General features: G+C 33.8%; 1 protein-coding gene across 1 annotated transcript; it reads right to left on the minus strand.

The window, feature by feature from the left end:
• Positions 1 to 896: 896 nt before the first annotated feature.
• LOC124364249 (vacuolar protein sorting-associated protein 52 homolog) lies at positions 897 to 26,187 on the minus strand. The gene is made up of 13 exons (XM_046819575.1): positions 25,986 to 26,187; positions 22,891 to 23,100; positions 21,805 to 21,980; positions 17,719 to 17,816; positions 16,570 to 16,723; positions 15,439 to 15,571; positions 12,743 to 12,931; positions 11,125 to 11,280; positions 9,988 to 10,142; positions 7,771 to 7,855; positions 7,040 to 7,243; positions 4,274 to 4,451; positions 897 to 2,175 (listed from the first exon to the last, which is right to left on the minus strand). Exons 2-13 carry the CDS (start codon positions 23,095 to 23,097, stop codon positions 1,928 to 1,930), a joined length of 1,983 nt encoding a protein of 660 aa, XP_046675531.1. The 5' UTR covers positions 23,098 to 23,100; positions 25,986 to 26,187; the 3' UTR covers positions 897 to 1,927.
• Positions 26,188 to 26,936: the final 749 nt, after the last annotated feature.

Below are 26,936 nucleotides of genomic sequence, written 5' to 3' on the forward strand. Positions count from 1 at the left end.
TCAATTGTTTTAAAAATGGCAGGGTTTTATTTGAAAGTGATCAGCATTCTAGTCAGCCTTGAGACAATTTATTAACAGAGTGCGAGATCTTAGAAGATTTAGTCATATCAAGAGGTTGCAGAAATTCTGCCCAAGGATTTGGGTTTGCAACGAGTAATTGCAAAATTCACCCCTTAATTGCTCACCAAAGATCAAAAGGAGTTTTAAAGTTGCACAAGACTTGTATGAAATCAAGACCACTCTCTGGCGATGAGTCAGTTTGTGACTAAAATCCTGAAACAAAAGCTTTATCATCAGCCTGTATCAAACCTGGAACCCAGAACCCAAAAAGCACAGCAAAATCACAGTGTTTTTTGGACACGAAGGTGTAGTGCATATGCTCCAGAGGACCACATTATCACCGAGAAGTACTACCTTGAAGTTTTTGGACATCTCAGGAGTGGAGTGTGGTGAAAACATCCAGAATTGTGGGCCATTGGAGACTAGATGCTTGACCTTGATAAAGCACCGACCCATTCCTCTCATACGATTCAACAGTTTTTGGCCAAACACCACGAGAGCTAAGTACCACATCCTCCATTCTGATGTGTGTGACTTTGGTTGTTCCCAAGAAATCTCCATTTAATCAAATTTCAAATAATTAAAGAGGTCAAACTGAATTTGACAGTGGAGAAAAAAGTGATCTTGAAGGTGGACTTTGCAACTTTTTTTCTCGGAAGTGGGAGGATTGATTGAACATGTGCATCTTGTCCAGCGAAGATTACTTTGAAGGAGGCTTAAGTTTGATTGCGATCGGTAAGCTATTTTTTTCAGTAATATCAAAATAGCGGCTACTTTTTGGAAAACCCTGTACATCACTGTAATGGACAAATGCAGGAAGAATTAAAAAATGTATGTTATTTTTGTATATTTAATTAGTTTAAGATGACTTTAGTTTGCAGACAATCAACAATGAGGAAATACATAAACATAACATTTATAAATAAAATCTAATGAACTCTTGAACGTGTAACAATAAGAATATTCACTAGGTAGATCAACATAAAGAAGCACATCAGCCAATCACTAATGTGAGTTAAAAATCAGTATTACAAATATGAACATTACCTTGTATTGTTTTCGCTTAAGTTTTTGTCATTCTTTTTTCAGACGAGGGTGTAGACATGATCAATAAATATTACTCCAAGTTATATTGAACATGAATGCTCACAAAATTGTAAAAGCTCGATATTTTTCACTGCCTTTTGCATTTTTTTAGGGTCCACTGATTTTAAAGAACACATGAAAGTAGACATGTTTAAAAATGATTTTCGAGTGGACTGAAATCTTAACCAGTAGAGAGTATTCTGGTTGTCTGTCCACTTTGGTTTGCACAGTCAATATGGGAAGTAGTGGACCCTAGAAGAGCAATAATTCTTGACTTTACAGTTTCCGTTGTTGAACAAAATAGTACCTATTCAAAAGTGTCTAGAAAAACGTTAATTGGAAACCCTGCTTCCCACATTGACAAGTGGTCAGACAACTAAAATGCTCCCTACTGGTTGAGAAAAGTTTCAGTCCTGTCGAAAATTCTGAAATATGTGTACCTTCACGTGTCTTTGTGTTATTTTAAATCAGTGAACCCTAGAAGGTAGTTACCAATAAAATTCTTGTCTTTTAGCCCTGTTAATTTAAACTTATTTAACAGAACATTCCTTCTTTGCGTATGAATTCATATTTTATTGATCTGTCTGTAAATACCAGTTAAATATATATACAGTATAGAATATTTTAGTATATTATAGAACGTGAGCCGTGTTCATTCATTTTGTACACCTCATGATGTAATAGGTACCGAGTGACGTTACAGGAATGTACAATTTCATCTTCCACTTTACAATCACAGTCACTGTACACCAGCGTGCTACACCGCGGCAGACGCCGGATGCTAGAAGTTGGTCTTGTACTTCTTGATCTCCACCATGATGTGGTGGATGTTGGTGAGCTGTGCCTTGGCGTTGGGTGTGAGCAACTTGCTGAACCGGTTGTAGTACTGGACCAGCTGAGTCAACGCTAGCTGCAGCAGCGTAGAGCCGGTTACCAGGCTGGGGAACGACTTCAGCACTTCCTCTTGGAGTGTCTCCAGTGACTTCTTCCAGGTGCTGGAGAACGACTGGACTAGTGCCAGTGATTTACCTGTTCAAATCATCACACGTGTGACTTTCATTATAGGTATGACCAAAATAATCAGATCTTTTATTGAGTGATGTAATATTATAAAAACATGAAGCTAAACTGAGTGTGAAACACAATCAAGTATGAACAAGCTAATTACATTAACATATTATTGTGATGTAACAGCTAATGTAGGATTTAAGCCTTTAAGTGCAAAACAATATTGTCTACATTACATAATGTGCCAGGCCTTCACAAACATCTATACCTGTTGTGCCAGTTACTTTTGTCCAAAATTTATCCTTTTTCTTTTAGAATTTCTGATTGCAATATTTAAAAAAAATATAATACATATTTCTTTTTTGTTTTATTTTTGGGGCAAGGCCTTTAAAATGGTTTGCGGCATCACTTGATGATGAAACATTTGGTTTTGAAAGTCCTTATTCCAAAAATAAAATAATATTGGAAAGTGCTGTTTTACTAATTGCGTTTTAAATGTTTTCTAATTGCTTCCATTAGTATTATTTTGTAAAATTATAAATTTGTTTTACTAAAATCTTTGCTTTTTTATTTACAAAGATAAATAAAAGTGCAAAAAAGGACTAATACATTTTTTACAAATTCTAGGCTGTAAAATTTTGTATCAGTAAAGCAGATTTGTTATTGCAAAAAATACCGGGCCTAAAATGCATATTTTGTAGCATTTTTTTTTTTAACCCAATTCATTCAAGTAAGAATTAAATACTCTTAGATTATTATTATGCTAATTAGTTTAATATTTATATATTTACTTATGTATATATTTTGCAAGCCTTGCAATATACCCTGAGTTGAAAAAATCAATAGCAAACCTTCAACCCTAATCTCCTCTATGTTGTTCTATTTTATAAACGTTTTATTCAAAATTATAACACATTTTCATTATGTAAAGGAAGAAATAGCCTTTAACAACATTTTTAATATAAAGGAAAATTTGATTATAAACAAAATCAAATTTATTCATAGCAAAAAAAATTGTGTATGGCAACAAAAGGAAACTTATGGTTTTTTAAATTAAAATCTGAAATGAGGCTAGATTTATCTATTTTCAAGGTTTTTAATATTATCAACATTTTGTTTTTTGTAAAGTTTACTTTATTAATATCCTCTATCATCGCTTGGGGAATTTATACTTTACTTTAAATCTTTGTTCTTTTTAACCTTTTATTAGCTTCTTCTAGAACATTTTCTGCACTTTCTCTGTGTAGCTTTTCCTCTATCTTAACTTTCTTCATTGTCATCAATACATTTTCTCTTCTTATCTAATTTTGTTTTCCAGCTAATTTCTTCTCTCTTTCTTTTTCTATTCTTTTTAGAGTGCCTGAAAGCTGCTTTGATTTTTGCTGGTTTATTTCTGTGTTTGGACATAAAATAAATTATTTACACACAAATAACTTCCTGTTTTTATGTTGATAACAAAAAGGGTATGAGTTTTTGATGCCTTTTAACCAAACTGCAACCTACAACATTCATAACTTAGGAACTTATGATCCTATTAAGACCAAATTATATACAAGATACGATTTCATACAAGTGTACTGTTTTGAGTGTGTAATTTTAGGATTATATGACACAAATGTTTTTATTAAAATACCATCTTGATCCGGAGTGTTCCAATAAATTTGACATTAATCACATTATGAAGCTCTTAAAGTCTTTATATTGGGCATGTAATTTTGTAAACCACTACATTATTTAGTGTTTAACACAGATTTAACGCAGAATTTGTTAATTTACTACGGTTGGTGACTGATCTTTGGATGTGCAACAGCCAGACTACTGAAGTAACACCGCTCTCTAATAAAATTGGAAAATCAAAACTTCAATTATTGTAAATTAATTTATGTAATTTTGAACGTATCTTGGTTTTCTACAACCACACTTAAAAAATTTTAAATAAATTTTTGTTAAGTTATAATTTTCATTTTAATAAACTTTTTTAATCTAGGACGACTCAAACAAAACGTTCAAATAAGTCTAGCTGAAAATAACTGATCCAAACTCAAACACACACCTCTTTAACACCTGCCATAATGTGTTACTTAAAAGTTATAGCGACAAAACTTCCATCTATACTTACTTTCTTGTTTCTTTAACTGGTCACCCTGACCCTTTTCCACGAGAGATTCTCCCTCCTTCACAAACTGCATAACTCCTCCAAAGTACGGGCTGAGAATCTCCTCGACGTACTCTGTACTCCTGCTGTTCAGCTGTTCTCGGAAGCTGTCCATCTCCTTCGAGCTATCTCGCGTCCTCTCCTGCAGTAAATCCATAAATTAGCAAATAAATATACGAATGACAATCAGTTTAAATCACAGCACTAACTTCCCACAGACAATCTTCTGTTATCAAATAAAAGGAAAGACAAGTAATGTGGCAAAGCTCAACTGCCACAATCATCATCACCCATCTAGTCATCTTGTTCTTTGCAATACGTACTAATCCACTCGCTCATCTAATTTTTTTCATTTAACGTCAGTTTTTTCTTTCAGTGGTATTGCGGCTGTCAATCTCTTAGGTCCACAAAATAAGAACCGTGGTTATTAAGGTTACGACTATCTAACCATCTGAGTGGCCTCGTCCCTAACACAGACAGCTTTTACGATTCGCCAATTTCAACAGATAATGCATGAAGTTATATTATTTAGTTTTGATGTGGACAGAGTACTTACCTAATTAAATCCACTCAATTACGATTACCAATGTTCAACACTTAACCTGTTCACTCCTAGTCTTTCTGTTCAGAAAATATATTACTGTTTTATCGTAAATAATCCCTAGAAATAAATCATCAACTGACCAGCCCTAAACCCTTCCAACACCTCTCCTGCTCGCCCTAACAATAATTAACACCATATTTATATTACTTTGCTGCCCTAAATAATTGTATCGATGGTCCTGTCCAAACACTGACTGCCATTCATACAGCATGCAGTTTGGTCACCATAACCTACGACAGCGCTCTCTGGTGGTCACCAAAGTAACAAGCAAACTTCAGCCTTGAAAGAATGATCAGTAACCACGGTAATCTGTCCGATTATCCAAGTAGGACGTACGATGCAGTATCTACAGTAAAATGTGTGTACATTAAACACGTTCAACAAATGATCAAAAAGAAGCCATTTGTACAGAAACAACAGCCATAATGGAAAAAAAATTAAAGTTATGAAAAAATTCTTTTAATGTGACAATAAAGAAGTTTAATGTGCTAACACAAAGGATATTATTTGTTTTTAATTTTCCTATATGAATGTTTAATTTTTTTTAATGCATAACTCATACATGAAAATCAGATAAACTATACAGTATATGTTGTGTATGTTAATAAAATTATAGTATGTACACTATCTTGGTAAATGTTATGCATTGCAAAAGCTCACGTTCTTCATGGCAAACACACTGTATTTTGTGTGCCTTGGCTGAAATTCTAGTAAAGCAAATAAATTCTAGAACAAACCAATAGATAAACAATGTTAACTCTTCATATCTGGAGTAATGATTAATAGGATCATGAAGTTAATGATACCATCTGTTAACCCTTTGAGGACTAAGAGCAAACCTTTGTCCTTAGTGTTTTTCTATTGAGGACTGCCGGGCCGATCCATCGGCCCATTGTAGTGTAATAAAGGTCTACAATTTATACAAACTGCGGATTTATGTAACATTTGAGTGTGGATCCTGTAATTTTACAGAACGCCAAAATTTCCAAAGAATGCGGATTAAGTAATTTTACGGAATCAATGATTTTAATTTTATCGTATTACGCAACCCTTAATTTTGTACGTAATGATTTACGTAATTTGATGTCTATTGTGTTGTTATTAACAAAATTCTCCACTAGAACGTGCTGTACTATATCAGCTTGTTTACAAAGCAACAGCTTTCCTTTATTTTAGAGCATAAATTTTTTTAAATTTTCGAACAAGTGATTCTACAGTTTTTTCTTTGTTAAAAAATGATGTGGCACACTTTATAAATATTATGAATTTTAAAATTTTTTGAAAGCTCAGTGGAATCCTGAAAATTACTGTGACTGTACAAATTGAAGAAAACACTTTGAGGGTTAAAATAATATCTTTTGTTCCTAATAAAATTATCGTTATTTTATTGATATTGGCGTTGATATTATTATTTATTGGCGTTGTGCTTTATGGAGCAACAAGTGTTAAAAACTTGCAACAAATTTTTATATTACAGAAAAAAGCCATACGGATTATGCTTAAACTACACCATCAAGAATCAGTAAGACATTTATTTTCGAATCTAGGCATTCTAACAATTTACAGACTTTATATATTGGAAACGGTACTTGTAGTAAAAAAAGTAAATGACACATTACCAAAATTGGGGGCTTCGCACAATTATTTAACTAGGAATCGTAATCAGCTTGCAGCACCACATATAAATCTAAAAATTACCTCAAAAAAACCAGAAGTAGCAGGTATTAAGTTTTATAATAGCTTACCAGAACATATTTTAAAAATTGATAGTTTTTTACTTTAAAAAAAAAACAGTAAAACAATATCTTATAAGTAAATCTTTGTATTCTTTTGATGAGTTTTTTATAAACTGATAGGTGGTTGTGAAATACACTGTTAAAATGAGGGAATTTAATTATGTAAATGTATGTTATGTTATGTATGTTATAGCTGACACCATTCAATGTTTGTATGTGTATGTAACTGTATATGTACAAATTTTGAATACAGAAATTTTGACTTTGACTTTGATTTTGATATATTATGTACATTTATTTGGTTGTAAAAGAGTAAATTAACTATAAATCTGACGAAATACTACATGTACTACACTACACACATGACTACACACTACATGTGTTACTCACAATAAGGATGGACAAGACCATGTCATAGTTGTTGATGAGGAAGATGAGCTGCTCCTTACGTTGTGGAAAGATTGCCGCCATTCGCAGAACGAAACATTCCACCTCGTCCAGCAGCTGTGCAAGCAGTCGTGTCACCCTCTCGTCTGGGAAACTTTCACTGATCCCCACTACGGCTGCGCTGAACTCTGCATACCTCCGTGTAATCTACATTCAAGGAGTTGTTACTAGCTAAAATTTATATTTTCCTTAGCAAGATTAATAAATAGTACAAAAATGACCATTTCTGGCTAAGGGATCTAACAAAAATTACACTCTAAAAAAACAATTCTTAGTAGTTCTTGATATTCACTGTAATACAACAGAAAATACATTAGAGTGATAATATCATATCATCCGCTGCAAAAAATACAACTTAACAACCTTAGCAAACCGATATTTGCTCACGGAAGATTTTAAAGGAGCTGGGAAGGAATTCCACAAACAGCAAGCAGACGTTAGAAATAATTTACTGAAAACAGCTGTTCTGTTACGGGAATTTGCAACGTTATCAGGCAATGCAATTCCTCACGCACTCCTCAACAGTAATGATCTCAAAATCATTTGAAAAATATTTTACCTCGTTATATATTCTATAACACACTGCTGTCTTCCATCTAGATCACAAAAGGTATCTAAAAGGTGAAGAAGAATGCTTTTATTTTGCCAGAGATATTGTTGGGGGAAATACTCACATAATGGGGCTTAGTTTCCTTGCTGAATTTGGTTGGATCACAGTCCTTCACACTTTGGATGTTGAGGCGGAAAACATATTCAAACCTTAAACACAGCATAACAAGCTTGGATGACTAAAACAGATTACTTAAACTGATTAAAAAAAGAAAATAAATGTTGTATTTTTTTTTATTATTTAAATCTAAATTCATTAGTATTCTGCATGGTGGAAAGATGTCTTTTACTCAGTTCAGGTCAGATGCTTTTCTTCTATATTTTAAAATTATTTGTGAAAAGTTGTCAACAGAAACTGATAAAGAAAAAATTAGAAAATTAAAACCTTAGAACACAGACAGATCATTAGAAAAAACACATAAAAGGGAAAACATATGTATTGATTTGATACACTTTACAAAGATATTAAATCTCATAGCTTATTATGAAAGAATTAATTGGGATAGGCTAGAGATATATTAATTGAGAGCAATATTGTTGGAATAAATGGCATAATTAAAAACAAAATGTGGCATGGTAAACATTCATAGTTATTTTTAATTGCAGCTAACTGATTAAGAATGCAAGTAAATAATGTTTATACTGATCAATACCTGGAAAATGTAAAAAGTAAAAAGATCTTCAATTGACAAAATTCTAGTATATTGATTGTTTATGTATTTACTAAAAGAAAAATATTTCATCTGAAATATTTGAATTTTTTCAGTTCATTTATTTCAACATTAATAAATAACCAAAATCATCAACCATAACCAGTTGTTGACAAAAATTTTGATTTTTAGCATAGTTTTTAAATTGCAATTTTAACAGGCTGCCATATTGTACTAAATTGAGATAGAGACCTCTGGTTTGCAGCATACCCCTCCCCAATCCCCCATTTAAGCTAAAATCCCATATACCCTAAAACATCATGATTTTTAGTACTATAAGATCCTCCCCATGGATATCAGTTGATATATTTCTGTTCGAAAGTTAATGTGGGGGAGGGGGTGAGAGGTGAGACTTTTGTTATAGCTGGTATATATGTTTCATATTGTCCATTTGTTGACAACCATAGAATTATATAGCATTTGCAGAATTTTTCTTACTGGTGAGTTAGTTTTCTCTAGTTAATATGTAAACAGTCAAAATACTAGAATTTTGTCAATTTAAAATCTTTACGTCTTTTTTAACTGTCCAGGAATTGATCAACATGAACAATAATTACTTGCATTCTTAACCAACTAATTAGCGATGACTTAAGAGTTATTGCTGAAACCCCCAAGGATATTGGTTGACATAATTCTGTTGAACAATGTTAATATGGGGGGGGGGGGGGGGGGGGGGAGAGAACTTTTGGGACACATAGTATATTTTTTTAGAGTATGATAGGTACTTTGGTTTACTACTCATATGATCTTCAATTCCAGCAAACAAGATGCACAAAATGTTATCTTCCATCATTTTCTGAGCGGTGCAATGTGGAATCTAAGTGTTTATTGATAGTATGCTCAAATTTTTTGAAGAAGAACACAACATCAAGCCAGATCAAGAATAAACAGATCAAGCAACGTCGAGCGTGGCTGCTGCTTGGACAGGTGACCGCTGAGCGATCCTGTTCTTGCAAGCGGCCCGCCTGGCCGGCCATTGGTGGTGGTTCGGAAGTCACCATTAAGCTGTTGGTCCCCAGGTTAAGTGTTAGAGAGGGCTTCTTAGCCCTAACTTCACCTGGTAAAATAAGGCATTCTTTACTTTTTTTTTTAACATCAACTAACTATACTGCTAGTTTTAGAGACAGTCAAAATAGTCAGTCATCCGAACCTCTTTTTTTTGCCTCTAACTGATCTGCATTTTTGGAGAGAAGCAATTAATCTCATTATTATTGAAATGCTACACACAGCAGCAAAAAAAAAAAAAACACAAAAAAGATTATCTTCAGTGGTGCATATGAAAAATTTTTGATCACAATGTATTTGCCAGGGATTTGAATTAGAATGTTTTGGAGGAGAAAATTCATTCTTATCTAAAAAAAAAATTACAACACAGTGCATATGCATATATAATATGCTCAATATAGAGAAATAGAGAACATTCCCAAACTAGAATTAGATTGAAAAGAAAACGTAACGGGAACAAGATTGAAAGAGAAGAAACTTATTGGTGATGGAGAAGCAGTAACAGAAAGAGGGTCTGATATCATTGAAACCAAAAAGACTAAAGTTGAAGAAACAAAGTTAACATACCTGTGCCATATGATTGCCTGCATAGTATCCCAGTATTGGTCCAGGGCAGGGACAGCACGTTTGTGACACAACAGCTGATAGCGCAGCACCAGATGCATGCACAGAAACAGTGCAATGGAGTCATAGCATGATGACACAAATGTCTTCAGGTTTTTCTGCAAAACAATTTGACCAATGAGAATTTATATTAAGTTTAGCCGACTATAAAATGACTTCAATTGTATTTCTAGTAAAGGAAACAACAAAAACTTTGCTTACAATTGGAGATAGAAGATATGAATATAAAAGGAAGTCTTTCAATACAGGTGTACCACAGGGATCCATTTTAGACCCAACACTATTTCTGATTTTGGGTTGGCTTGTCAATAACCTACAATAAACTAAAGAGTAAAGTGAAATACTGTAAGATGTGATACTCGACTTTTGAAAGACCTAAATAGGCTATTATCAATTTGAACTGCATAATATCATTATGTTTCTTTGAAAAATTCATGAATCCTAACAACATATAAATTTTAGTATTATAATAAATAAATTAAAATATGTGCTAAGAAAAACTGGAAAACAATCTTGAACTGCCTTGAAAGTTTTGCAAAACATTTTCAGTTTTCAAGAGATAACGGCAATGTACTATGGATCTTTCTTTTATCTTGACAAATAAAGTTATTGTTGTTCTCTTTGCTTATTTTTATTTTTGGGATATCATTAACTCGTGAACCAATTTTTACAATTATACACCAACATGAAACTGGAACTTACAATTTCACAGGTGGAGAGTGTTTATAAAATACTCATTTTACATGCATACACTGTGAAATTCAGTATTAAAATCAACGTAAATAATTCTGCTTCCATAATTAGTTATAATTAAAAATAACCAACATTTACACCACCCGTTTTATCCTCGTAGTATGGCCCTTATAATGAATGATATGATATATAATGAAGGCATAGAAATTTAGTAGAATACCAGCCGAAAAGAAGTTTTTTATTCCAGATGTACACATGTAATAAATATTGTTTGTTAGCTTACTAAAGCTCACCTGATAGCGAAAAGTTGCCTAGGCACCTTCCCCTACCTTGAAAGATTGCCTACGAACAGTTCGAGTTTTACAGAATTAAGAGCTCAACATTTACCAGCAACAGATTGAGTGTCTCGCTCATGATACGGTTGAACAGCTCCAGAGCCTGGTTTCCTCGGACCATGAAGAAGTCGCAGATGAACAAGTACTCCCTGCACGCGTTGTCCACCAGGGCGTACTGCTCGCTGCGGAACAGTGCCTCATAGGGGTGCTGCAATAAACACCTACGTCAACAATAAATCCACAAAAGAAAACCCAAGTTCAAAAAATAAATCTAGTATTTGTCCAAGTGCCTCAAAAAAAGTAATAAAAATCTTTCATACCAGAGAAAATATAATCCAACCAGCAAGCCAATTCTTTCCAATCCATTCCCATTCTTTGTCACTTGTCTGCCAAAATTGTGAATTTTCACTACAATGCTTTGTCAAAGTTATTCTGCCTGCACCATTTCACCATCTGTTCTGTTATTAGTGAGTGCCTATTTAGTTGACGAATATCCTAATAGATCGTGCAGGCATTACTTTGCTTGGATTTCTAAAAAGACTAGGCATCTAGAGATTTGTAATTAAAAATACTGATATTGGCTTGCAATTTTTGTTTACGCCTTTAAACATAACGTCAGCTAACGAAATGAAATATTATGGTATATCTAATGATAGATCAGTAAATGGGTGGATTATAATAAACCTTTTATTTTTGAAATTACTCACAGATGTTATGTAACATAAAATCGATTTAATACAATGTCACAAGTATAATTTTAAATAATAGATTCATTGTTTATACTAAAGAACCAGAACCCCTGACTAATAGCCTAATATTACAACAAATGGCATCAACCTACAGTGGAACCTCGATAAGTCGGATTAATCGGGACCGCAGCCGTTCCGGGTTAACGAAAATCCGGGTTAGCCGGAGAATTAGGTAATAATTCATAAAATACGGTGTACTTACAGATAAACTCCATTATAATTGTAAAAACATCAAACATATGGACATTTAATTATTATTAATCCTTACAGTACATTTATAACTGTTCATTTTCTGGTAAAAAACTCAGTCAGCTTTGGTTGTACCAATGTCGTCTGCCGCTTGCGTGCTGTGCGATCACGCAGTCTCTCATGAGCAATTCAGCCGTCGATGTTTCTGCCTGCCGCTCGAAATAAACCATTAGTTCGTTTAGTTTGGTCACTGCATCTCCATGACTTATCACTTGATCTTCAATGTCACCGTATGCCTCCTCAGCGTCTGATTCATTAGCATCAGGAAAAAACGACGCGATCACTTCCTCGTCAGTAAGTGGCTCATAGCCTCCGTTATTGTCTGCTCCTAACCACAGTCATTTTCATCGACTTCAGAGAGGATTTGGGAAAATACGAGTCTGTTATTGTTTCCGAGAATCCGGGACAATGACCGCCACTCGGCCGCCGTGTGCCATGTGTCACACACTCACTGTCGTACAGTCCCATCAAAATACTGATGCAACATCGATTCACGGATACTAAAAAATATTATGTTTTTATTATTGAAATGTTTGTCTGATTTTTCATTAAAATTTTTAATTGAAAAATCGGTCCGGGTTAGCCAGACTTCCGGATTAACGGGGGCCGACTTATCGGGGTTGTACTGTATTTTTAAGAGTAGACATGAACAATACTAATCTCGCTTCTCACCCTTTTCTCCCCCTTCTGGGCAGAGTGGGGGATGATGATATCAGCCTCCAGCAGTGATGTAAGCACCTCTCCTCGGTTGCCGATCGTGAACACTGTGTTCTTCTGCTTCAGTGAGGACTTGTGGAACAGGCCCTTGTGTCCTGTATCCTCAATTCCCATCAAATCATCTTTGGTGGCTTGCTCCTCAAACTGGACAAAATGTGCAAATTTGGATCAAAATACACTGTTGTGTGCCACAATAATATTAGTTTTAGAACAAAGGGTGTCATTCTTCTAACTTCTGCATGGAATATTACCATCTGACCTCTTTCCATTTTTAGAGGGGGAAGGACTATGACAATACCTGTATTGCATAGCTACAGGAGCAGTTTGTATTTATCTCGAAACTCCTTGTACGAAAGATAAATTCACCGATTGAGTTAACACGAACAAAGAGTTTTCCCTTGCACCTAAAAAAATCTTGAAAGTTACCCCAATCTTTAAGAAAGATGATCGTTACTCTACCAATAATTATAGAACTGTCTCAATTTTGCCTGTCCTGAGCAAAGTATCGGAAAAACTCTTTTTGATTAAAATGCTTGAATTTCTGAACAAACACAATTTGCTTTCTGAGAATCAATTCAGTTTCAGAAAGGGTAAGTCGACCACAGATACTGTTGTGAGTCTAGTCAAACTGGATGTAGAGGGATTAGAAAGTCGAAGTTCCACATTAAGTGTTTCTCACCCTCAAAGCATTTGACTGTGTTGACCGTGTAAAATTACTTGAAAAATTTGAATTTCATGGCATCAGAGGTGTGCCTCTTCTATAGCTTAGCTCATTTCCTAGTCATAGAACACAAGTTGTCCAAATTTCAGACAAATTCTTTGAACCGATTTAACTGAGTATGGGGTCCTTCAAGGATGAATCCTCAATCCAATTCTTTTTCTTATCTATGTCAAAGACATAGATAAGGTATGAGAGTCATCGCTAAGGTATTGGAGACTTGTACAGTATGCTGATGACACAACGTTTTGCTTTAGTAACAATTCCAAAATAATTCTGAAACAACAAACTTTTGTTGGTACAAATAATTGTGTTCAACAATTCAACAGCTTAAATCTCAAAGCAAAATCCTGAAAATCAAATGTTCTGACTTTCGCTTTGCAATGGCGGACCAGACGTCTTATTGGATGATTCCCTGCTGGACAAAGTCAATTGTTTACACGTGATTTACAAACACATCCTCAGAGACAGGAGTTCATTTTGTCAACAAGTTGCCAGAATCAATTAAAAATGCCTTGAAGCCCAAGGCGTTGAACGCACGCTTGATACGCTTTTTAGCATCCCAATGTTTTATAGTGCTGACGACTTTATGGCGTAAAACTGGATGACTGCACAATCAGTATACTGACAACCGGCCTTGGAAGTGGGTAAAGTAGCAAGAATGAATATGGTATGAGTGAGAGTACTGTAATTTTTAACAGGGTTTTGATGTAGTGTGGATGTTTTTAAAATTTTAAATAGTACTTTGATGATTGCTATACATTTTGTTATGTTTTGGCAAAATATAATATTTGATTTGATGTGTAGGAAACTCGGTTGCTCCGCTGTATTTAGAGATCGTGTCAAAGACATAGTGCACTTAATTGTGCACCTGATGAGACTGCCACTTCATATAGATTACACTATATTATTGTACTTTGTAGTCTAGGTGTCTCTAATGTCGAAATTAAGTAAAGGTTCATTTTGAGCTTCGTCACCGACTATTTTGGATCTCTTCAGACTAACATGATCTCCAGATTTCAGGAGTAAAGTCTGAGACAGTGTCAGATACCAGATGGTGCAATAAGAGGGAGGTGAACTGGAGCTAAACTTAACATTCAAATTAAACAAGCGAAATTTAGCACAATCGAAATTAAAACATAATTAACTTTAAGATTGATATGCCAATGTCAAAACTAAACACACACAAACATATAACATGTTTACACTTAAAACATATTTTAAAATAGTGAACTTTGAACATGAAATAAGCAAGGTAAACAATCTTACATGCACTCTTCTGTCTTGAACAAAGAAATATATAAAGCACACTATACGTATATGCTACTGTATACAATTTCCAGTTAAACATCATTAATTTTTACATAGGACTATTTGAAAAAATTCACATGAATTATTTAGTGATGGGCCGGTACTATTTTTTCTGTTCTGATTCTTTGATTTTGGCCTTAGTTTTCAATTTCAGCAACTTGATAGTTTTTTATATAATCTTTTAAAATAATAATACTAAATTAAAAATATACATTTACTCTTAAAAATATATATTTATTTACATCAAATCAATCTGAACATTGAGTTTTTTTTAATTTTATTTAGATATATGTGTAGCAGACAACTTACAAGTCTACTTTGTTGCCATTATAGTTATTTACGTTATATTTCTTAGCGAATTTCAAATCAAACTATCACATTTAATCACAATTTACTTTAAAAGATGGCTTAATATTATAAATCAGCTATTATGAGTTGTTTTCTTAAATTATCAATGAATTATTGTATTGTCAGTTCTAAGAACCAATGTTTACGGCTTTAGTTCTTGGTTTCTATAAATAGCAACATGCCGGAGATAACAATCATTTTACAAATAATGTGGATTTCACACTCTAAGCCTAGATGATGTTAAATAGTTTATTACGTTGAAAAAGATTCTCACCTGAAGCTTCATGAGTCTAGAAGAATAAGATTTAAAATACGAAAAGTATATTTTGCCCATTGTGTCGACATATTCACGGCAGATTTCTTCTGCTGCTTCTCTCTCGTTGGCAAGAGTGAACTCAAAATAGAACCTGGAATTAGGGAAATATAAAACTACTAAACTACCATGACTTATTACGAAATTTCAAAAGACTATCAATAGTATGATTTTTCTCAACTTTAAACAAATCTACACATTTAGTTTCATGATAATAACAATTAATTGTAAAAAAACATGTAGTCTGATTCAAATTAACATGATTAATGAATGGGAAAGGTACTATGTAATAAAAATAACAAATAGGTCATGTAAAATTTTTTTGTTATTGTTTGTTAATTGTTGTTGCAATTTTTAATTATATTTATATATTGCATACTTTTTAATTTATATTTATTTATTAAGATGTTGATCTTTTGATGTCTAGTATATTGTAGCTGAAAAGACCACCTTCTACAAAGTGTATTGGTACAATATCTGTTGTTTGAATAAAAATTCATGTATTCCAGTTCTCTTTAATTGATAACAATTATTATTTACTTATAACATTTTAAACTTTAAATTTTAGATTGTTGATTATTAGGTTTCAGTAATCTATTAGTATATTAAGTTGAATTAGTCATTATAAAACTATATTTTGACATGACATGTTTCTGTGATTGTATTGTCAATGATTATAACATAATAATATGATAATTATTGTAAATCATGTGAACTTTTGTGTAAAAGCATAAAACACGAGACTATATATATATATATATATATATATATATATATATATATATATATATATATATAAAATATTGTATAATAAGTGGGGTGAAAAGATTACATGAGACAATTTAACAATAAAGCAATGTACACAATAAAAACTTCAGTATGTAACTATATTTTATAAAGTAAAGGTTATAAACCAAAATATCATGGTTTACATTAGTTTTCAAAAATTCCCCAAAACTCTTGTTATCAGAATTTTTGGATTATTTATATTTTTCCTTTGAGGTTCAGGGAACACAGGACTACGAATTGTAACATAACTTGCAAAATTATTCATTGTAGCTTTCAGTAATTTTTCGAAATTAAAGAATTTACTTGTATTTCAGCATAGCATTCTGCGGCACTTGATAATTTGTCATTGGTTTGCGGAACTTGGAGATCTGTTCCAGCATGTACGCCCTTATCTTGGTGACAGCACTGATTTTCAACTGCTCTACGACCTCTTTCACGTCCTGGCAAGCTTTCACATCTGTAACACAACATGTGATTAAGAAGAGTTGGACACTCAATATTACACAATTACAATATTACTAACACACCAATATATTTAACTGGCCTTAGTTTTCTTAAACACTTAATAAAACATGTTTATGAAAGTTTGCTGGATGAGCGATATTAATTTTGTGTAAAAATAAGTGTGCATACACTAAGATTAACGATATGGTAAACAAATAAAAGTAATGCAGTTGGAGTTTACAAAATTACGCCATCATTGAACATTAAAGCAAACCAACTTCCGTCAAGGTTTTCGATACGCTGTCGTAAGAACAGTGATGAAATAGCTGATTCATCGCTTATTCTTAATACCGAGTTACTCTATGTATTATAGTGTGTAATATAGAGTTATATTAGAATACGTATCAGCTGCCATGTTGAATGTTGTAAACAGCTTTTCTGTTTTTTAGTTAGAGAACATAGTCTCTAGTCTCAAGATAGCAAGAGTAACCTCACATTCAAAAGTTGAGACTTTCACAGAAAATTAAAGACCAATTTCAGTTCTATCAGTTTTCTCAAAATTATTTTCAACTTGTGAAAATGTCAAGCCTTTAATATTTCTTTACATAATTTTCAATAATAAATAAATATTGATTTGGCTTTCAATCAAATATATCAATGTTGGATGATCTTGATTAGTTTGATTGACTTTGTACTGGCTGCCTTGGGCCAGTGGGAGGCAATTTGTCGCCTGTTCTGTGATTTTTAGAAGGCTTTTGACTGTGTTAATCATGAAAATTTCTTGGACAAAATGGAGTACTATATAATTAGAGGAATCGCAGTTGAGTGCAGTTCAGAAGCTTTCTCATGGGTTGCAGCCAGATTTTAGAAACTGTCTCTACACTACACTTTTCTGGAATGTCAAGGTCCTGAACTATGAATTGATTCCATATAAAAAAAAAAACATTTAATAATGCAGCATTTCTGACAAAATTTAATTTATTTATTAATTATAAACAAATAATGTACCTTTATAGCTCTGCTCTTTGACAAAACTGATCTTGTGATTGAGGTCTGTTAAATGAGCAAGAAACTCCTTATCCGTGACGGCACACTCTAGAATTCCTCTGCAAACAGAAAAAGTTATCAGCTTTGTTATATTAAACTAACCAAAGCTCATGCTATTCATAGATGATCTATTCATCAGTACTATCGGCGATGAGGAAAGTAAAGAAACTGAAGATAAATGTAACCAAGAACAAGGTTGGCGATGGAACAGAACTCATATCTCCCAGCTGCCTCTAGCTGTTTGCGCTTCTGCACTAAACATTGAGTTGAAAAGAAACACTCTTGAATTCTTGCAACTGTGATGAACAGTTAGCAGCTATTTGAAAATTAGTTCATTACAGATGATGACAGTTCTAACATTGTTTTATACATTTACTTTTTTCAGAATGACAAATTTACTTTTACTTAAAATTTACATCAATTTACTTAAAATTAAAGAAAAGTGATGAAGATTATGAGGAATTCTTACTAAAATACATTACTCTCTACATGGAGCACATGAAGAAACACTATGGCTATACTGGAGCTTGTGATGACCTATCACAGTCCAACCATAAGTCTCAGTCCGTTTCAACCGAAAATCAGTCACAGATGCCCCCATCCCCTACAGGTGCTTTGCAAGACCAAAACACAGTCCATTTTTTAGAACAAAGACAAGTAAAAGAAAGCAAATTCAAAAATTGAATAAAAGTCAAACCAGAAGCACTTCTCATAAAAACAACAACTACAGTACGTTAGTACTTCACCAAAACATCGATGGTCTTCGTAACAAAATCGAAAGACTAACTCACCACCTTGAGGTCCTTACACCTAGTGTTGTCATACTTACTGAACATGGTCTAAAAGAAGAAGAGCTCAGAAACACAAAGCTACAAAACTATACTTTATTATCTGCCTTCTGTAGGAAAACCCATGCTAAAGGAGGTGTAGCAATTTACATCAAAAGTGCCCTAGAAGTCATGACAGAACACATAGACACAACATCTTTTTGTGAAGAGTTAATTTGCGAGATAGAACTGTGTCGTTTAACTGTAAACAACCTGCAGTTATACATATTAGGCACATACAGGTCTCCAAGTGGACAGCTTGAAGATTTTCAATATATTATGTCAAGACTTTTAGCGGACACCAAAGCATACAGTAAATTTCTCATCATAATGGGTGACGTAAATGTTGATATGCTTAAGGAAACCTCTGATAACAAACTAATTAATGACATGCTATTAAGTTTCAATACCACAAGACTACCCCTGCAAGCTACTAGGATTACCAGCTCCACACAGTCCTCTATTGATTGGGTGTGCATAAATAGCTTGGAACTTGTTGTACAAGTGGAAGTACTACAAACTGGACTCTCTGACCACAGAGCTCAGCTGTGTACCCTAAACATCCCTACAAAAGATAAACCAACAGTTTCTGTTACAAGACGCAGGTTCAATGATGACATTATGGCAGTGCTAAAATCTCTCTTACAAGGGCAAAACTGGGACAATGTCAGGAATGCACACCACCTACAAGATGCTTATGATACTTTTTCTAAGACCCTGAATGTTATCTTGGATATGGCATGTCCTAAAAAGAAAATTAGATCTCGAAAAAAAGCCAAGCGAAAATACTATTTAAATGACGAAGCACTAAGCCTTAAAAGGGACTTTTTGGAGGCTCAGCACAAATTTGAACTAACAGGCTCTGTAACAGACAAAACCAACATGACAATCAAGAAAAAAGCATACGATTTTAAACTGAGAGACATGAAGAGGCAACACATAGTGACTTACATCAACCAAGCTCATGACAAGTCCAAAGCAACATGGAAGGTTATAAATGACGAAAAGACAGGGAAGAATGACAAAAACTCAAAATTAGAACTACTTGTTGATAACAAAAAACTTGAAGACCCTCAGAAAATTGTAGACTTCCTGAATGAATACTTCACTAATATAGCAGATAACACTTTAAGAAAACAAACAAAAAACCATACAAGACCAGTATTATCTACATTAGTACCTGTTACAAACAGTAAACTTGAAGTATTTCATCCCACGTCAGTAGAAGAGGTGCAAAATGTAATAAAATCCCTGAAATCGACTCATTCAGCTGGTCTGGATGACATATCCTCAAAGATATTGAAATTTTGTTGTGAGGAGCTATCTGAACCTCTGTCATACTTAATTAACAGATCTTTTCAACAAGGAATTTTTCCCCAACAGCTGAAAAAATCCAAAGTTCATCCAAAACATAAGGGTGGAAATAAACTGGAAGTCAATAATTACAGACCAATATCAGTAATTTCAACAATTTCCAAACTGTTCGAGAAGATAGCCCTCAAAAGATTATTGGATCACTGCAACGAAAATGAGTTGATGACACCTAACCAACATGGCTTTAGGAAACATAAGTCCACAACAACGGCCTTAATAAGTCTGCTTGAGAAGACTGTTGACCACATAGAAGACTGTTGCTGGCAGAATAGCAGCAGGTATTATGCTAGATTATAGCAAGGCCTTTGATTGCCTCAGCCATGACCTTATCCTCACCAAGTTACAATCCCTTGGTATTGTGGCAAAAGCAGCAGAATGGGTTCAGAATTATCTGGCTGATAGACATCAGCTTGTGGAGCTTCTGTGTCAAGAAAAGAGTACTACCAAAAAAGTTCTTTCAACACCTCTACCAATAACAAGAGGGGTACCCCAAGGTTCTGTTCTGGGCCCTGCTCTCTTCATCCTTACCACAAATGACCTACCAGCATATCTAAGAGACAGCTGTCCCCAATAATGTACGCTGATGATACCACCCTTGTGCTGGGCAAAGAAAGTATTGAATCACTTCAGATAAGCGCATTTATTGCTACAAACCTAGCCACTCAATACTGCCACTAAAATGACCTAGTTATAAACACACAAAAAACAAAGCAAATCATGTTTGGTAGAAGAGGAAGGGAGGAACCAGCATTACCTGAGGTGGAAATGGAAGAGACCGCATGCTTCCTGGGCATTACCATCGACAGTTCCTTTACCTGGACAGCCCACATTGACAGTGTATGCAGGAAGTTGAACACTGGCATATTTTTAATTCGAAGAATGACGCAAATTGGCACTCCAGAAATAGCAAAAATCATTTACCATGCTTTCTGTGAAACTCACATAATGTATGGCATAGCCGCATGGGGTGGTACTACCAAGACCAATATGAACAGGATACTAATATTACAAAAGAGAGCATTAAGAACTATACTAGGCCTACAACCTATGGAGAGCTGCCGAGAACATTTTAAAAGTCTTAAAATCTTGACTGTGTATGCAATGTACATTTGTGAGGTGGCACACTATGCATCAATCAAACAACCAGCTCAAGGATCAGCCCTTCACAACTATAATAAAAGACATGCAACCCGTTTCAACCTCCCAGCTCATCGAACTTCTCTATATGCAAGAAAACCAATATATGCTGGTATGAAAATCCTCAACCACCTACCACAAGACTTCAGACAGGAAACTGGTGCAACACTAAAGAACAGACTGAAGAACCTCTTGTTGGACAATCCAATCTATTCCATGGATGAATTTTATCAAACGACCTGGACTTGATGTTATGTATTGTATTACAATTTTATGTATTTACTCATATATTGTATACAGTATTGTTTTGACACCATTGCATTTCTTAAAGAAATTGTAATAAAGAATATTCTGACTTCTGACTTTAATACACACGGACATTCATGAAGTCAGTGTAATGCGGCTCTTCTTGACATCTATTGATACAAATAATTTTCTGTTTTTTTTTCACAATGACTGAAATAACTTTAGCCCATCAGTACTTTCCTCTTGATCCCGAGTCCTATAGAATGGAAAAAAAAATTCACAATGATGAAGTTTTGTAAGAATCATGCTACCCTTTAAAACCCTAAAACCGACTGTAAAAAACAGAACTAATTTGGATTAGCTAGTCAGATACATCCACACTTCTATGACTTAATTTAAGTGATACTCATATTCAAATTAAACATTAATTATTAATTAATTAATTATCTGCGTGTGAACTCACGAGATAAGTGCAGGTGGAACGGCGATATCACCAATGAACTGGCTCAACTGCGCTCGCACGGCCTGACGGTTATGGAGCTGCTGTGACATAGACACAGACTTACGCTGCAGTGACAAGATTTCACTGCTGATACTGCCTAAGTCAGACTGGAAACCCAAGAGCATGCTCTCCATCCTCTATGTAAAAAAAAAACACAGTTCTACACTTCAGATATTTACACGTATTGTTGTTTCATGCCGTAAAGTTAACAATAACGTTGTAAAACACAAAACATGTGAAGTTATACTTTTGTTACACCCTATACATTCCTTCACTGGAAACTCAACAAGTTTACAAAAATGTCACTCACTTAATCCACTTTCTATCCCTCTTTTAGTCCTCTCTTTCAAAAAGCAAGTTACCATAATTCGGTAATCACAGTCATTGTAATATCTGTATTCCAAAGCATGGTAGACTAGAATGGTAGACTAACACGCCAAATAGTAATATCCGATATTATAGATTGTGTCTCTTTGAGAGTTTTTTAGTTCACAAAAAGCAATGTAATGTCACCAAGTCTTTACTTCGTTCATATCAGTAACAGTAATGCCTTCGATTGGGCTTCAGAGGGTTAAAGTAGTCAGATTTAACCCAATCTGATTCTGATTAAATTTATTTAATATTTCAAAGTATTTTTAGAGTTTAAAACTTACTTTGTTTTTTTTTTTTAGTTAAAAAGAAAGTAAATACCACAGACAGCACGGGTAGTCTACACATAAATTACCTGCATACCGTAATTAATGAAGAGTTTACTATATTTGTGTTGACTTTGTCTTTCCGTGGAAGGTATACACTTATAGTGTTACATTGTAAAACCATGAATATCATTATTTTGTTCTTACTTTCGTTAACAAAATTAAGTAAACTTTTGTATAACAAAACAGTTTTAATCCTTTACATAGTTTTGCTTGTACTAATTACAGTACAACAAACTATAAAAATTAAGCTAATTTTATAAAAAAGTTATCTTTGTCAAATACACTTCTTGTTACCTTTTCAATCTTTCAACATACGTTCAACAATAATTAATTAAATTTGGTCACCTACCTCAAGAATAAAATCACAAGCTGCAATTTGGTTATGTAAGCTGACGATGTTCTGGCTCTCTTTAATGTAGTCTTGGATCGATTTACTTTCCACTTCCTTGAGTTCTTGCTCCACTTGTTTGGAATACTGCCTTAGGTCCGTACCAGACTTCAGGACCTCTTGCACCACATCTGTCCCCAGTTGTTCTTCAATACTGTTGTCACCCATTGCCTGAAACCAGTAGTGTATATAGAAAATTATTTTAGAGGGTGCAGATAGACTGGGTGGTTTAGGAAATATAAAATATTCTCCCAAAACAGGGGAAATATTCCAGTCCAATTCTTCCGATCTTTCCCTGGGAAAATGTTAAGCTATAAAAACTCAAGAATGTGTTCCAACTTTAAAAAAAAATACTGGGTGAAATTTTAATGTTTGTTTTTGAAAATATCAGGGGGAGAGCTTTATATGGCTCTAGAGCGAGTTCCAGTAGGGATGCAGAAATCAATACGACTGAGGAGATGATGAGAATCAATAAAATAGTTTGGAATCTTGAACAAAAATATGACACCCTGAAATCGCCTTCTATTGGACATAGCAAGTCTAAAATGATTAGCAAGATCTTCAAATGGCACTTCAAGATACAGGAAACCAATTCTCATTCTAACAAAATGCAAAATTTTCTTTATCCTCTCCAAAAGTGAAATTTGTTCATTATAGTGAAGAGACCAGAACAACAGTATTAGTGATTTTACTGAATTAAGGTAACATACAACATTGTGAGAGTCTGCATACTGAATGCATTTGCAGGAAGTCTCTAAAAGAAGCTGAGCTTCCTGTTGGCTCTGGAATTGGCATGGACATCCACAATGTGCCCCTGTGAACTGAGAGCGGTATCAAAGATAATACCTACATCACGATTAATGAATAATGTATTACCTTCCAAGGAATAAGTTATGAAGAATAGGCTCTCTACAACGATAGAAATACATAAGGCAACATTTACGTCTGTTCAAGGTCATAGTTTTTCTCACACCACTAATCTCACACACAGCTCTGTCAATGTCATGCTGAAGATGACTGCATTCCCGAGTATGAGAGATCTCATTGAAAAACTTAATATCATCAGCAACAGCAATATAACCACATCGACTTTGGCCACAATATCATTAATAAATGTTTTAAAGAGGATGGGTCCTAAATGTGAGCCTTGAGGTACACCAGACACTAAAAGCTAAAGAAGTTGATGCAGCAAATTTGACCAGCATTTGTTTGTTGGAAAGATAACTTCAAAATCCAAAGAAGAAGAGATCAACGATTCCATAAGATTGAAGTTTGGCTATGAGATGACTGCGGCTGACTCTGTCAAAGGCTTTAGAAAAATCTAAGTAAACACTGTTGAGTTGACTTTTTTTAGAAAATGAGATGTAATATAGTTCTGGTAAACTTACAGGTTAATAGATGATGAACATCAGGTACAAAAACCATGTTGGTTTTCAGACATAACATTTTTAAAATAAAAAAAGAGACATTGTTCAAGATGAGAACTAAAGTTTTGAATAGCTATTGGCCTACAGTTCATTACCTCTTCAGGGTAACCTAGGACATATTAGCACCAACAAAACTTTTTTTTGAGATCATTTGGAAATATTCCCTTGGAAAGCATTTTATTGAAAAATCAAGTAAGATAAGATGCAAATGTATTGCATCCATGCATTCGAGTACTTAAGTTGGTATACCATCAAGCCCACATTCTATTGAGGCATAGGCAAAATGCCCATCAAATAAAAAAACAAAAATATCTCTTTCTATTTGTAGAATGTACAATACATACTCTATAGTAATATTATAACCAGTTCTTGACCTTAACAACTTGTTTAAAACTAAAAGCAACTACAGTAAAACATAATATCAAAGCCAAAGTAGATACTTTTAGCTGCCTTTTGTTTCTGTAAGCATGAGAAAAATGATCAAACAGTGTTTTAGGTAATTTTATAACAGAATGCATTAGAATTTCTGGATGATCAATGGAAAAAAGAGCAAGCAATATAAAATTAATTGTGCCCTAACATCCAATTATTAACAGGATTATGGAAATTTACTAATTAACATAGTAAAAAACAGTGTTTCAAGAACAAGTATCAACCATTTTCTTCAGGTATCAAATCCTAAAACAGGATTAAGCGGCCAAAAAGTAAACAATTCAAACACTGCGATGAACTGTTTTAGAATTTCATATCAGATTACAAAATATTGTGTTTCTGTTGTAACAATTATAAAAGGCAATTATTGGTAATCCTATTATCTTTCAGTTATGTGGCTATTTCACCAGCCATATACTCCAAGACTGTTCCCAGTAGTAGGTCTTCTATTTTGTTGACCAGGTTAACAACAAACTCCTGTTGACTGAGTACTAACAATTGTGATGTCTCAGTGAAACTTGGAACGAAAATATTACCAGATCGACTGCATTGTAAATTAAATTTGAAGTACGGTAGGTCCGACAAAATTAAGTGCCTATTTATGCGTATTACAAGCTGTTACACTTGTTGACCCGGGTCAACAACCAACAATAATCTGTTGATCGGGCACTAAAAATTGAGATATCTCAATGCAACTTGGAACAAATGAGTATTACAAGGTTTTAAACACCTTAAGTTGATTTGAAGTTGACCGGACATTGTAAGTGCCTTTTTATACATATTACCATCCTCTGTGCTTGTTGACCTGGGTCAACAACTAACAATAACCTGTTGACTGGGTACTAAAAATTTAGTATCTTCCGTCTGATCAACATTGCATTAACGGACAATATACAAAATCTTATAATATTTCTTTGTTTCCAGTTTCATTAGGATATTTCAATTTTTTAGTACTCGGTCAACAGGCTATTGTTGTTGACTCGGGTCGACAAAATAGCCAGTTGTTTAAATACTATTAGTCCAAATACAACCATAGCTTATATGTGTGTGCTGTATACAATAAAGAAATATATAAACAGGCACACGCCAAAGTAACATTTTTGGTAATTTGTGTTATTTCTCCATTGCAGAACAATTTTATTGAGTACCAAACTTAACAAAATGTATGAAGTATTAATAAATATAAAATGTTCTAACCTTGTCGGATAACTGACAGAGAAGACAGGCTAATTATTTATTAAAGTAATAACTTGTAATTTATTTCACAAGACTGTTATCACTTTTAAACTTTTTCAGACGACATAATGAAAGTAACCAAGCAACTATATACTAACATAACCTAACTTTACTAGTATTTTCAATTTTGACATTGACTGACAGAGACAGCTGGAGTTGATTTTTTTTTATTGAAACACAGAAGCAGGGTTCCCAACCGATGACGTACAACATAGTATTTTTACAAGGTAAATATTAAAAAGATAAAAATGTTCTCTATTAAGTATGACATTTACAGTCTTGAATTGCAAAAGAAACACTATAAAATATTAACTAAGAGGCCGAGCGTTCGCTATTTCCATGAAATTAAGTGGAGCAGCGGACGCATCTTGTTTGGTCCGACAAATAATTATGGCAAGAAGACACTTTTCACTTGAAGCAGTAAAAAAGTCTTACTAAAAGGTTTAAAATGAATTAGTAATCTCATCAAATAATACAACATTGGTTTACGATTAGTTCCAAAAAACGACGTTTTAGCACTGCAAAAAGAATGAAAACTATAACACTCGAAAAGGACGAACTCGTACCCACAGAATAAAAAACCATATACAAATACAAGATAATATAATAGCAATGTACAATCTGTGATTATGTAGATATAGATTCCAATGTAGAAAAGAGGTTTTATTTATATTAATATGGAAGTAAACTAGAAAATATAAAATCACTGTTAATCTCTCAACTTTTGAAAGTATAATATCATTTTATGTAGTAGAATAAAATATTATACAATGCTGTCTTTAGTATTTTCTCTTTAGTAACATAAAAAACTTTCAGATCCAAAGATCTCCCTTTCTTGCAATCCTGATTTGTCTATAAAGTTCGTGGAGGGGAGCTGGCCAGCTGACATTGACATGACCATCGTAATATCAC

This window comes from Homalodisca vitripennis, chromosome 6 (assembly GCF_021130785.1).
Source record: "Homalodisca vitripennis isolate AUS2020 chromosome 6, UT_GWSS_2.1, whole genome shotgun sequence".
NCBI classification, from domain to species: Eukaryota; Metazoa; Arthropoda; class Insecta; order Hemiptera; family Cicadellidae; genus Homalodisca; species Homalodisca vitripennis.